A 14,514-nucleotide genomic window follows, 5' to 3' on the forward strand; every position below is an offset into this window, starting at 1 on the left:
TATGGATGTTGTGGACTTTCAAAGTTGACAGGCGATTTGCAACCAAGGTTGAAGGTTAGATTCTTGAACTATAGAGTTTGGGGAATGCAGAATATCCATGTGCAAAGGACTCTACTCTGTAGAGCCAGGACGAGTCAGCTGGGTTTAATGTTGCACAGAGATCAGTCACTCAATAGTCGATGCGTCTCCTAGGCTCTGTCTACAGATCAAAAATGTTACCTTCCACGGTAGCCAAGAATCTCAATCTCATCTATTATGCATTTTGCCGAAAGAAGTATGTATTTTAAGCATGTATTGCGATTCTTTAATCGTGACACAGATACATGGCCCACTGTGGCCATCTTCGAAGTCATCCTTAAGAAGACGCTCTTTTTTGGTGGTGGACGAGATACATACTCCGCCCAGGTGAAAACTGTCCTCAGTTTCTTCACTTTTCTGGTCAAATCTGGGTTATGTAGTAATAACTATTAGTTTTCTCGGCTTTCAATATCTATCGAGGTAGCAGTAGATCATCGCAAGATCAGCGAGTCGACCATCATCGATTATTGCGAATGATTTTTTTTTTGTTTCCTCTACTCAGAGTGTCAAAGTCTTGTCTAACAAATCATCATCACCACCATCAGAGTCCTCAAGGCTCCAATGAAAAACGCGGGAAACATGAATCCATAATCACTCACGCAGCTCAGGCAATATGTCCTATTCCGGAAAGGCTATGCCACAGTTGGGGCAGTGGAGAGCCTCAACCATGGGAACCATTCTTTTTCCTTTTTCCTTTTTCCTTTTCTCCATCTCCTTAGTTTTTTTACAACTTTTAGCATGGAAGTTGTAGCAGTCCACTTACTGATCGTATGATGGTAAATTATCTGCTGTACTGTACGTATGTATGGAGTAATGTTAAGACAGTATACAGTAAGGGCCAGTGAGAAGAACTGTCTCATAATTACCAAATCTGATACCGAGACTTTTTGCATACATGGCGCTAGGAAATATATAGTCTAGTGGATAATGGAGAGTGGGACCCGATTGTAGTGTAAATAAACGACTCCACATTTGACCCCAAAGCCTTAAAAGGAAGTAATTTCTCTTCACTGCTTCTTGAAATTTCATGCTATCATCCCTCAGTCAAAATGATAATATTTTATGTTCTACTTGATGGTACACTTATCATTATAACTAATATTTTTTAATTATCACAGGATCACAGGAGACAAAGCTTGATGGGTGGATTTAGTGCAGATTTGTTGATGTATACAAATGTACTCCATACGTGATACTTGTCCTCTTTGTACAAATCATTGCGTCATTGTTGGACTCGCGTCCCATGTTCCGGCGTTCGGCCTGCCCGTTCTGGAACCTTGAATCACGATCTTCAAAAAGGGGATGATTCTCCACGACCATTCTCTGTTATTCCTCCCATCATGTTGAATTGTAGTCTGCAGAGGATTGATCCCTGACTGCATAGACAGCCCTCTCAATTTATGTTGACAAGGCCCTATTTCTGTATAATTATCCTGTGCACCGTCGAGACTCGAGACAACTAAGATTCTCGCTCCTGAAAGTTAGTTAGGGGAAGTCTTATTCTTTATGCTTGGCAACACAATCCGACGTGCGTCTGACGCGCCCTGATTCGACAATCGCGACGAGATTGTCATCGCGTTTGTTGCTAATTTGGCGCGTGGTTCTCCAGATAACCCTGATCCAGAAATTAGAAAAAGGTGCCCATCCCGCTTTTCACGCTTCACCAGAGACTAATCCCGGATAATAAATCAGAAGGATTTTGGTGACTTAGACGGAGTAGTTCGCTTATAGCTACCCGTCCGGTTTGCGGCGGATGCGCCCATGCCTTGGAAACCCTGCAAGCTGTGAGACGTTTCCAAGATTCCTGAGATTGCTGGAGAAGCGTAGCGTGTCTTACAGCGTCTGGGTTTTGAGTCCTGAGGCTGGAAAAGGAGAGTCAATTTGCAAGCCCCTAGGCTACCATGTCAGCCACCTCCTGAAGCTAAAAGCAGTGCTGACTTGTACACCACCATAATTATTACTATCTGATTTTCGAAGTTTCCGTGAAAATACAGTCACATGTCTTCGGATATCACCTTATGAGTTGTTCTAAAGATTTTCCGACGTTGCAATGTGTCTCTTTTGAAGATCATCACCGAGAGAAGTCATCCCTTTTGAGACGACGAGACAGTCTACCTTCGAATCCTTGCGTTCATTGATGACCTTTGTCGTTAAGGACTTCTACTCCGATGGCCAGCTGCATGAGTCCCTGAGCTTGCTCCGAGTTTAATCAGGTCACCGTTGCGAATGGCCAGCATATCGGGCTTGCAGAAACGTTCAGTACAAGGCTAAAACTGCTCTGCACTCACTCTGGGCCATTTTGGTAGTCGAAGTAGCTGCCAATAAAGCAGCTTATAAAACGGCCGAGACAAAGCATGCTAGGTATCATATAACTTACATTTGTACCCTTTGCAGATTGCCTGTTGACTGGTGGAACTGCACGGGAGTTGCTCTGTATCGTATCAAAACTGGGCAAGCCTCAGGCTACTATATTTGCAAGTAGGTAGATCTCCGATGTCCGTAAATAGTTTGAAACACGCATGTAGCCGAGTAAAGCATATCATCCTCTCGTAATGATGTAGCATCGCTTGTTGCGTGCGTCCGAAATATGCTTGTGCAGTACCAACAATGACTGTCCTCTCCAAACTTCAAAAAAGTTACTTAATAGGGAAAAAGTAACGAGTCCACGAGCGCGCGCGATGATATAGATGATAGGCCACTAGGCGCTCGAAAATCCTGACGTCTCCAGTCTGTCAGATTTATCTTGCACCAGGCTCGGAATCAAGTGTTCCAAATCAAGGATATGGCCCCTAGTCCTTAGGTATCTACCGATTACTCGATTACAGGAAGTTCAGACGCTCACCTTGCAAAGACCACAATCCGTGTGCGGCTCATGTTTCTAAAAGGAGAAGCATTGTCATGATTATCAGGGATGATGCCATTGCCAATCAGGCCAATCGACACCCCGCACCATGCGCCTCGCGGGATCGAATCAGAGCTGGCACAGACGCTCCTTCAGCTGGACATGGGTAGAGAATTTAGTGGGCTAGGAACTCAGAATCCCTCTTTAACTGCTCATTTGTCGGACTTCATTGTCGAGGATTTCAAAGAGCTCCACCTCAATCCTTATCTCACTTCGAAGTTCCTCATATTGAACAGTGGCTGACTAGATCTAGACATGGAGTGCCTGATATCCATACATCTGCGGCTATCAGCTTCACTAATTATCCCAATGTATCGTGCCATGTGTACTCCCACTTCTAGTCAAGCGGAATGAACTTCCTCTCCAATTGATTCGTATCTCCGACCACAAAAGACGTGCATAAGTCTTCCTGTTTAGCCCCGCCGCACGGGACCAGAGTTGGACTGACGTGGCAGGGCCCTGATCTCACCTCGGCCTATCAACAACCAACGACTTTGGAGTCTTCTTGTGTCATTGATACGACATATGTCTATTGAAGTTCAGCATGCCGTGGTGACGGCTTTGACTGGGTTTTCTAGCACTGCGGGTTACGTCTGGGCCTGTCCGGTGATACTGTCTAGACTACGGGTTCTTAAATAGTACACATGCATGTATGCTGTGCTGCAATACTACTAGCAATCCTCTTGTAAATAGGCATAGACTGAGCGTTTCGTATCATGGCGCAAACCCCAATTCAGTCCCCGATTCAATGTCGATATCTGACCTCCAGTTGCATGCTTGTGCGACATGACCTGGTAGTACCACACCCTGGTCTTGGTGATAAGCATTGCGTGTCTGATATTCGGTCTCTGTAGACTCGAGTGTTTGGAAATCGGTTGCTCAGGAGCTTTCTTCCTTTCCTCCCCCCCCCTTTCCTCATTGGAAAAACGAGCTATCCCGGCCAGTGATATGTTCTGCTGGCTTCATGAACGGTTCTTGATCTCTTTAAAAAGAGAGGTGGCCTGAGCGAAGTAAGTCAGTCTTGGATATATAAATATGAATACCCTTGCTCTACAAGTAACAGTCGTCATAGCAGATAACTGTCCAACCATCCTCCCCTGCATTCGGATCCGGACATACAACCGAACATTGGGACATATCTCAGTCATAGAAATTGACAAATTGAATCAAAAACATGCCCCTATATTGCAGATCTCAAAACTGTCTGCGGCATTGAAGGTGATCGACGTCGACTAGATAACCGCCGGTATGACACAAGCAGCTTTCGAGTATTTCCATATCACTTTCAGAGACGTAGTTCGTAAATCAAAGTTCTCATCGCCTCTCTTAATGGCTAATCTCCAGAGGTCAGTAGAAATGAGGGCTATAGTCGGTATAGTTGAACAATATCACGTGACACGTCTCCGCGGAGTTTTCCTTGGCGCGCTAAAAATTGTATTCTACGGGCAAGAAAAAAAGTTGAGAAGCAGAAAAAAGAACGTCAGAAACGATTAACACCACGAACGACAGTATTCCACAATATCACCGGAATGATTGTTTAGCGACTGGCTCTATATCTTGAGCCAAGGTAGATTTCTTCCTCATTTGACGGATCTACCCTCCTCGCTTCCCTTCCTTTCTACTTCGAAATCTTCAAGACCTCGATCGCATCAGGTAGCCAACAATGGATATTCATCGCTGCCGTTTCGTGCCTTACAACCCCCAGGCGATCAATGCGCTCTCATTCTCTCATCCTCCCTCCGCGGAACTTGCCGGTCGAGGTGTCCCTACCCTCCGGCTTGCCATCGGCCGCGCAAATGGCGATATCGAGATATGGAACCCAATGCGCGGCGCCTGGTTCCAGGAGACGGTTCTGCGCGGAGGAAAAGATAGAAGTATAGAAGGGCTTGCATGGACTCTAGATTCCCCAGAGACTGGACCTGACGGAACCAAGATTCCTGGGAAACTGCGATTGTTCAGCATTGGATACTCGACCGCGGTAACGGAGTGGGATCTGGAGCAGGGCCGCCCCATGCGTCACTCGAGCGGAAACTACGGTGAAATCTGGTGTATAGCGGCGCAGCCGAGATGGCAGGCTACGAAGCGTGGCAAGGATGGGAAGCCTCTGCCGCCTGCAGAGGGAGAGTACACCGGGCAGCATCTCGCGGCTGGATGCGCAGATGGCTCAATCGTGATCTTGTCTACTGCCGACGGCGACTTGAAATTTCTACGGCTGATGCGTCCATCTACAAAGAGAGCGAGAGTCCTTAGTGTCACTTTCCAGAATCGGCACACCATCGTGGCTGGTTATGCGGACAGCTCGATTCGGCTATTCGATATTCGGTCTGGGCAGCTTCTACGTACAATCTCTCTCGGTAAAGGACCGGCTGGTGGTCCCAAGGAATTACTGGTTTGGTCAGTCAAGTGCCTCCCTGACGGTACCATTGTTTCCGGCGACTCCGCAGGCGAGATCCGGTTCTGGGATGCGAAGAATCACTCCCTTATTCAACGTATACAAGGCCATTTAGCAGATACCCTCGATGTCGCTGTCAGCGCCAATGGAGATACAGTTGTCAGTGGAGGTGCGGACCAGAGGACGGTTGTGTACAAGAAAAGTCCGGGAGAGAAAGGCGAAAAGAAGGGAAGATGGGCTGAAGTGATGCACCGTCGGTATCACACTCATGACGTTAAGACCTTTGCTGTTTATGAGACAAGAGATATCAGTATTGTTGTTTCTGGAGGTAAGATACAACTTCCTCTACTTTCTCTGTGAGGTTTTTCGGCGAGTTGACATTTCTTAGGTCCCGACGCCTCACCTGTTGTGCTCCCATTGCGTGAATTCGGAAAAGAACATCACAGGAAGCTCTCCAGTCTGCCTCAAATACCTCAACTGGCGTCTTCCCCTTCCTCTAGGCTTGTGATGAGCTTCTGGGACAGAGAGGTCAGCATCTGGCGCGTATCCCGTGGCCCAACCTCACCACATGATAATTTGGAAGGGCAGAAGCATCGACTTGTCGGAAAGGTTTTAATTCAGGTGAGAATGCAAAATATCCTTCCTGCAATGACAAGCTGCTAAGGCGTGCCCTATTGCTTTATCACAGGGCGAAGAAAACATCACGTCAGCGATGCTCTCCGTGGACGGAAAGATTCTTATTGTTGCTACGGTCACCGAGGTCAAGGTTTTCTCCGTCCGACGACGAAAAAGTGATGAAAGGGGGGCTTTACGCATAACAAAATTGGATGTTCCTGCCGCGTTCACTGAGGATGGTGCACGAGTTGTGGCCATATCACCGGACAGCCGGTGGCTCTGTGTGGTTCGACCTAATAGCGCCATCTACCTGGCTAGGGTCATGCCTGCTTCGTCTCCTCAGGAGAAACCACAGATCTTATCACAGCTTGTCAAACTTTACAGGGCGACTCGGCACACTCGTCACGAGAAGGCTTCCCATGGTACTCTAGGGGAATACGAGAGAACTGTCCGCTGCGTTGTCTTTTCCGAGAACAGCAGAATTCTAGCGACTGGTGACCTTTCCGGCTGTGTCGATACCTGGTTCCTGAAGAATGGCGAGGACTCGTCTTCAGAACCTGCCGATAAGCGCAACGGCGCTGCCGATTCTGACGATGAATCTTCGGACGATGAGGATGAGCGACCAGTGATAGACGGAGAGCGCTGGCAGTACGCCAATGCTGACTCACCCATACCCAGACTCAAATCTGGGGTGCTCTTACTCTCCTTCCGCCCTCAAAGCCCGGCAGAAGCAAAACTTCTCACAAACGGTACTGATCAGTCTTCCCAAAAATCTCTCAGAGGCGAGAGTCGATTGATGGCTCTCACGAGTGAACATCAGCTTGTGGAATTCGACGCTCTCGAAGGAAAGCTATCGGACTGGTCAAGAAGGAACCCCAAGGCTTATCTTCCGGAGCAATTTAAGGGGGTCAAGGACCGCGCAATGGGCTGCTTGTGGGATCTTTCCGAGTCGCGTGACCGCCTGTGGTTGTATGGTACTTCTTGGTTATGGATGTTTGACCTGAACCAGGATTTTCCCTCTCCGGAAGAGTTGAAGGAAACCGCAGATGGCCACGACGAAGGAGACTCTTCGACACAGCTCGTTAAGGCATCTTCGGCTCACAAGAGAAAGCGTGAGCAATTAGAGGAAGAAGAGAAGAGAAGAAAAGCGAACAGCGGTGCTGGTGATCGAATGTCACTGGCTCAATCAGATGTTCACTTTAGCTCCAAATATCGCAAGATCGAAGGACACGATGATTCCAAGGGAGAGTGGGTCTCCCTAGACAAGGAGCGCCCACAAGCAGCAAGAGATGAAGAGGCCTTTGAATATGACGAAAACTCCACAGCAGGCCATGACGCAGCTTTGGCGCGACTTAGAAGAGGAAAGCTTGAGGAAGACGAGATCAGCACTCCGCGAAAGCGAGTCTCTCTTGGGCCTCGTGATAAGCTTCTCTCGCTCAATGGATCCAGTGATACACCGGCTCGGAAGCCAAATGACAACGACGTGCTTGACACGCCCCAGAAACAATTGGTGCAGTCGAACGGATCTCAACTGGCACGTCGGTGGTGGTACACGTACAAGTACCGTGATCTACTCGGCATTGTGCCTCTAAGCCCTTCGTCGACCGAGGATAGCATTGAGGACGGTACTGCTGGCAACACGCTGGAGGTTGCCGTTGTCGAGAGACCAATGTGGGACGTTGAGTTGCCAGGTCGCTACGTCAGGGATTACGCATAGGCCGCGAATCGATTTGTTTGCAGAAGAGTCTGAGAAGAAATCTAGGCACCAATGTTTAATCGTTGATTTTGCGAATCCATTGGCAAATGTTCTATTCTATACTTGGAATTCGCCATTGAACGTCATACTCTGCACATTTTGTCATCTGGCGCTATGTATATTTTTCTCACCTGCCTATCGTTTTTGACTTTTGTACTCACTTGGCGAGCTGGATAGGTCTATTTTATAAATGGATAAAAGTTTATTCTTGGAAGGAATTTTCCCCTTCTGCCTGTACCAGCGTTGCTGAGGCTGCGGGCAGTGGCATTAGCTCTTAGGCACCGAACACGACGGGCAGGTGATCTCAGCACAATATCGCCAACCATGACCTCCGCAGTTTCACCTCTGATGTACGCCTAGTCTTATTTCTACGCAATAAGCCGTATAAGTCTAGGCATCAGCTTAGTTGCTGAACAAACATGATGAACTGAATCACATTCTCTCCAGCGAAACACGCTCCAAAAGGCTGCTCTTCAAAAGCCAGCCTTCAAAGGCGAGTTGCAGATTGACCCTCAGCCCTATGCTCCAAGTCTGTATAAACCACGTCAAGGACTTGGGCACACCCAGCTTTCAAACTAGGATTCTACATGCCTCTACTCATTTCAGGCTTTTTAGTGACTGAACAACCTTGGCCGTTACGATGGAATGGTCACACTCGTTATGTGTTCTCTGTGGTGCCAAGATTCCATATCATAGTCCGAAGGTATCCTGGCAAAGAGACTTCCGCGCAGGTGTGTATCTTGTGGCTTTTTTCATACCTTTTATAATCCCTAAATTAGTGACGACTGTCTCAGGACATGTTGAGTTGACCGTCCAATAGTGAGATGTGATCGAAACTCTGGACTAGAGGGGAGGCCATTCTTGACTGGGGTAGGTGGCTATGTGCCACGAGCTATAATACCCGACTGTGCCGCGCCTTCCGCAGTTGAGAGGCGATGGAGCGACGAAGGTCCTGAGTTGTCTGCAGAAGACGTCTTCCCTCCTCTCATTGGAGAGCGACTGCGTCCACAGCCTGGATTTCTCATCCACGAGGTCTGTTGGGAACTGTTGATGACTCGGTTAGCGCCCCGATCTGTTCCCATCGAGCGGCTTTACGATATCTTACTTTCATGTCCAGCGAGCAGAAAGGGATGGTTAGACTGGGGTCACAATTATGGCGGGCTCATGGATAGAGCTCCTGAGGGATATCCGTGGGAGGATGTCTCCATTGTGGGCTTTATCAAACGATATCTGGGAGACAAGAACTCACCCTTGTCATTGGCAACGTCGAACCCTATACTTCTCCCCGAGTTGAAGCAGGCTCTTGTGGACTCTCAAAGAACAGATGTTCTTTCGGCACAGGCCTCTTTGATAGCACCGGTCTTTCAGAACGCGGCGGATTGCTTTCAGAGACTGCCGCAAGAAGTCCTAGAGCTCATCCAGGCGCTTCTTCCCTCTCACAGCGTCGCCAATGCCAGGCTGGCTTCGAGGTCCTTTGCGAGTCTACCTTTCAGTCAGGCTTTCTGGGCCTCGAGATTTGATTCTTATCAGGAGCGCGGGTTTTGCTTCGAAGCGACGGATCCGTCATACAGCAGCATCGCTGAGCAGCGCAATCGAGACTGGAGAATTCTTTATGAAAAAACAGGCCTACTGTTGATATCCTCGCTTGAGATGAAGAATAGGAAGCGGATCTGGGATCTACTCGAAGACCTGGCAGAACTTCTGGAAGGACCTTTGAGTAACGATAGTTTAGTCAGGACGCTGCAGGCTTTCCCAGTAAAGCCGTCTAAGGCATGGAGACCCGTCGGAGGAGACTTCTCTGCGCAACCTGCGGACCGCTTCCCTTGTGGTGCAAAATGCAGGGAGATATTTGAACAGACAGTCTCAATCTCAGCACCAATCCGAGCCATTAAAATCTCCTTCCGGCGTCTCAGTGGACAACAATACATCTCAGGTATACGCTTCATTCTCGAGGACCATCAGGAAGTTACTCTAGGCTACATTGTGACGACAAACGAGAGAATGCTCGACATAGGCGCCGGATGCTACCGAATAACCGGCTTCATCACCGCCGTCAGTCCCAGAGGCATCATGGCCCTACGCGCTGTGACAGACAAAGGCGACGAATCGCCCTGGGTGGGATCATGGAAAGAGAACCCCCAAACTCTCCGATTATGCATGAAAGAGACCATCCATGAAATAAAAGGTCGTTTCGATGTGAGTGACATATCACGCCTAAGCCTCTTCCACAAGCACACGGCGACGAACCTACCTAACAAAACCAACCTACTACAGGGCTTCAAAATGGTCTCCCTAGCCGTTCCGTCGTATCTCAACCCGCTCTTCCCCTCTGACTCCAGGGGCGAGCACCTTCCGCTCCGTACAACGGGACTATGGTACCCAAACATCCCTGCACCTTCTCACCATCTCCACGAGGGTACGTTCACAGGCCGTCAAATCCCCTTATATGAATACCGGCCTCTCGTGCACATCATGTTCGGCGGACTCAAAGGCCATATGCTGCAATACCTCACCCGCATCTCAGTAACAGTCTCGAAGACCGCAATCGTCGGAATCGATTTCTTCTACGACGACGACGCACCCGTCAAGTGTCTCCAGGCTTGCCCGGCAACTGCCACGGGCGACTACACAACTAGGATCCCCTTCCACATTGATGGCCCAGCTGGTGAGCGGTTGACGGGGATTCAGGCCGATACGGGTGCCTTCGCGAGTGCGCACGATTGCAGCAATCCTTACAACTACGGCGCGATCACGTCCTTGAAGGTAAGTGGCATAAAAGACAATGTTTACTGTCGATGCTGCATATTGACCACGTACGTGACACAGGTGACCACGAACTTCAAGCCTGTTCCCTTCACCTTTCAACCGAGCGCTATCCTGCAGCTGAGACTTCCTGTTGGTCCATGCATCCGCCAAAGGTCCAGAAAGGCCGAGATAGTTCCTGGGATGACGTTGACAGGGATATACTTCATGCATGTGGGTAGTCATTTGATGGGGAATTCTTTGTGCCAGCGAGCTGATTTAGTCTACGTGGATGACCAGGATCCAAAATTCGGAATGTTAAGCATGGGATGTATTTCTGAAGATCTCACTGCAATTGAGAACGGGCTACATCAGAGTTTAGAGGATGAGATAAGGTGTCGTATCATTGGATGAGGTTATCGACCTGGTGGTGCTTCGACACTGTAGTGATATTACTGACAGCAGCTGCTACAAAACACGCTTAGCTGTTCAAAATAAAGAGATCAGTCAAATTTGTAAGATTCTGATGCGAACCCAGAGAGTATGCTGACGCCATAGGTGTCAATTTGTGATTCCTTAAATGTCTAATCGTGTTTGTAGAGAACGCCCATGCCCGAGCTGCACTGTGAGACGAAGCAAGAAACAAAGAAAACAATAACTACCGCTCTCAAAGATATGTCATGATGAAGTGAGAGAGTGCGAGGCAAGAGAAGAAAGAGTTGAGAAACAGTAGAAACACCTGGAAGCGAATACGACAGCGGCTTCTGCCAACTGTTCGTGTCTGTTTTCCCCTTTCGTGACTCATGGGACGAAACCCGATACTGCCCAGAATGGATGGAAACAGTATATAATCGTTGGGAGTGGCCAGTGGCGATTTCAAAGCAGGCACTCGTCTCATCCGCGAGGACAAATGTCCCCTGCAACTGGATACTAGTATCGAGCAACCTGTCTATGCAGAAGACTGGACCCGTCAGATACAGGGTTCGGCCGGCCCTATTAATATCATGCGGGGCAGCCTGTGGTTTGGAGGAGCAAGGGTTGCTGGGCAGCAAGGAGAGCAGCCCAGAAGCTGACCACCATGGCTCTCAGATATTGATGGTGAGAAACCGATATCGTAGAGCCTGTACCGTACCATAAAATGCTTCTCGCTTCCGAGTAATACCGAAAGAATATGCACTTTTGAGAAAACGTCACATTTGGCATCAATCGGTCGAAATGGGCTCGGATATGCTTGGCGGTAGCATGTTGCAAAGGCCAATTTCTTGGCGGGTGATCGGTGGAACAATTAATAGCTTTGGGCCGATACGTGGGCGGGCTAGAACTATTAGTGACTTGTGCTCCATGATGTGACAAGAGACGGATAGGCAAGGAATAGACCACAAGGGACTCGGCAAAGTTGCACGAATAGGTGGTGATCTTCCTTGGCGACAACGAAGTGAAGCAAGGGTGAACTTACAGGACTGCTTAACATGCTATTCCGCTCTTTCCTGCCCTTCTTGATATGATTCTTCAGAGCAGTGGAATCCAGGGGTTTGAGTAGCTCAAAGCTACATAGCAGCTCCCCCGACACTGACATAATGGCACCCCAATTATCAAACTCGCCACAGTACTACAGACGCCAGTCAGCAAACACTGCATTCTTATGAAATGCAAATGAAAAGTTTGGTACTCACGTTAGGAGCTGAGAAGACAGTGACTAAAATACGATCCTGATAAAACTCGTACCCGTCCTCGACCACCATATGCGCGCGGCATACCAAGTCGAAGTCATGACGCTGCAGAAAGTTCATGATAACCTTCTTACCGAAGCAATAACTGACACCGCGTTCGTTGGGCTCCCAATCTTCTTCCATGTCTGCTGGGTCGCTCCACAGCAGATCATTAAGCAGGCCATAGTCAGGCACGTCAGTGGGCCTTGCAATTCCCCGAATATCATCCATGTGAGAGAGACTAGGGGACAGTCCGCCATGAACACAAAAGATCTTGCCAGCGACGGTAGCAGCGATAGGAAGGCAGTTGAATGTATCGATGAAAGTCTTCCAAATCTTGATGTTGCAGCGCCGCTTGCACTCATCATAGAATCCATAAACACGAGTGACGTTGGCACATTCGTGATTACCGCGGAGAAGGAAGAAGTTCTCAGGATACTTGAGCTTGTAACACAGGAGGAGAAGGATCGTCTCCAAGCTTTGTTTGCCACGGTCGACATAGTCGCCTAGGAAGAGGTAGTTGGAAGCGGGAGGAAACCCACACATCTCGAAAAGTCGAATTAAGTCTGTATATTGGCCATGGACATCGCCGACGATTTTCACAGGAGCCGACAGCTCTAGCAATGCAGGCTGGGAGAGGAAGAGCTCCCGTGCCGCCGAACAAATGGCCGTGATCTCCGCATTCTTGAGGCAAACAGTCTTTGTGACTTTGGTAGAGTAGCCGGCATCGAGAAGTCTTGAGATCATATCATCAAGGTCGATAGACTTCAGAGCACCCATTCCCATACCTGGAGATCCCGAAGTCTCTAATGGAGCATTCATGATGAAGTCCAGGATAGGATTCAGTTGGTTCTCTCTTTTGATGAGGATCGATTCGCCGACTTTCTGGGACGATGGGCCCGAGGGCGCAGCTCCGGAGGGAGGTACATCGGATACATGGTCGACCTCGCCACTCTGCTGCATCGCATTGACATCTTTATGGCCTCGTTTCAAGCTACTCGACAGGGAAGGAGATGGAGGAGGCTGAGGAGCATCGGGTTGAGAAGAGATATCATCGGGAGACTGGACGCTTTGGTTGGTGGAACTGCGTCTACTGGTTGTCGACTTGACCGATGCTGCATCGGATTTATCGTCCGACAATCCTGCAGTCGATCCTCTGGGACTGTCGTTACTCCGAATCTTGGACCGGATGGAGCCGCGAAACGAGCGAAGAGACTCCTTGGTATCACTGCGAGAGAAGGAAGGATAGGACTGCAGAGACTCGCCAGGGCCAGAATTGCCCTTGGAATGCGACTGACCCATTACCACAAGGCGTGGGTATCTGGCAAGCTCGAGATTGTAAGATCCACAAAAACGTGTCTATTCAAGACGATACGAAGTTCCGGACTCGCACTGGAATGCTCCGGCCTGTCTTGGCCTGCACGACGGTGCTGAGGTTATAAAATTGGATAGAAACCCGCCTGTGGAATTGAACGGAGAGTATGCCTTCAAGGCGTGCTTGGAAATAGTTCCAGGAGCGGAATATTGCAATTATTGTTCGTTTGTCGACCGATTATTGTCGTTCCAGGACGAGGATTTCCGCAGCAGTTGTACCGACCGTTCAAGTCGAGGAAGGAGGAGGGGAATTTGCAGGAACCGACCGAGAGGAGAATAGCATCACAGTACAGTGTCCAAGCCACAGAGCAAGCTGGTCGGAAGGGAAAGCTCCGATTCGCCGGTAAAGAAGAAGCTTCTGAAATATGTGAGTTAGTATGTGCGGAGCAGGGTAATGAGGGACAGGAGACTGGGGACTGTGCAGGTGACCGACAACGAAATACTACTAGGGCAATGGTATGTGTGGGGAGGTGGCTGGAGAGGATTTGCGTGACGGGATGAGTTTTGAGTTGCCTTAGGATGGAGGGGAGGAAGAAAGGATTGCACTAGATGGGGAAATACTGCGTCATTATGGGGTCTGCGATGGGCGGACGGAGATACGGTACCTGGTACTGGAGCAGATCGAAGGGACGAGACGAACCTATGAGAGCCTATGAGGCAGTACAGCTCGACAAAGTATGAGGTGAAGAAAAGAGTCTGAAGCTGTGAGGAAAGTAGAACGGGCTGAAGAGAGGGAAAAGAGTAATTTTCTCTGTTTGTAGCAAGTGAGTTGATTGTGGCGTAGAAGAAAGAGGTCAACAGGTGTACTAGTACGGAGTAGGTACCACTTCGTTTGCTGGGATTTGCTGGGATTTGCTGGGCAGCAGATTGTCACACTCGCCTTCCCAATCTCCAGGCCGTCATTTTTGGGTCTCGATCATGCAGCGGGTGTGGCATTCCCCGGATC

The 14,514-nt window shown here is 49.0% G+C and overlaps 3 protein-coding genes across 3 annotated transcripts; 2 read left to right on the forward strand and 1 right to left on the reverse strand.

Annotated features, from left to right (window-relative positions):
• Window positions 1-4,643: 4,643 nt before the first annotated feature.
• Window positions 4,644-7,704, forward strand: ura7 (small subunit rRNA maturation protein UTP4; the record flags this gene model as incomplete). Its single annotated transcript, XM_043286017.1, has 3 exons — window positions 4,644-5,700; window positions 5,761-5,993; window positions 6,061-7,704. The coding sequence occupies 3 exons, from the start codon at window positions 4,644-4,646 to the stop codon at window positions 7,702-7,704; spliced, it is 2,934 nt and encodes a 977-aa protein (XP_043141952.1).
• Window positions 7,705-8,907: 1,203 nt separating this feature from the next.
• Aud_000509 (uncharacterized protein) lies at window positions 8,908-10,899 on the forward strand (the record flags this gene model as incomplete). Its single annotated transcript, XM_043286018.1, has 2 exons — window positions 8,908-10,506; window positions 10,570-10,899. The coding sequence occupies 2 exons, from the start codon at window positions 8,908-8,910 to the stop codon at window positions 10,897-10,899; spliced, it is 1,929 nt and encodes a 642-aa protein (XP_043141953.1).
• Window positions 10,900-11,809: 910 nt separating this feature from the next.
• On the reverse strand, window positions 11,810-13,496 carry phzA (putative serine/threonine protein phosphatase; the record flags this gene model as incomplete). The annotated part of the gene is made up of 2 exons (XM_043286019.1): window positions 11,810-12,094; window positions 12,159-13,496. The coding sequence occupies 2 exons, from the start codon at window positions 13,494-13,496 to the stop codon at window positions 11,810-11,812; spliced, it is 1,623 nt and encodes a 540-aa protein (XP_043141954.1).
• Between the last annotated feature and the right edge of the window lie 1,018 nt (window positions 13,497-14,514).

Source organism: Aspergillus udagawae (genome assembly GCF_001078395.1).
Source record: "Aspergillus udagawae IFM 46973 DNA, scaffold_1, whole genome shotgun sequence".
In the NCBI taxonomy this organism is placed as follows: domain Eukaryota; kingdom Fungi; phylum Ascomycota; class Eurotiomycetes; order Eurotiales; family Aspergillaceae; genus Aspergillus; species Aspergillus udagawae.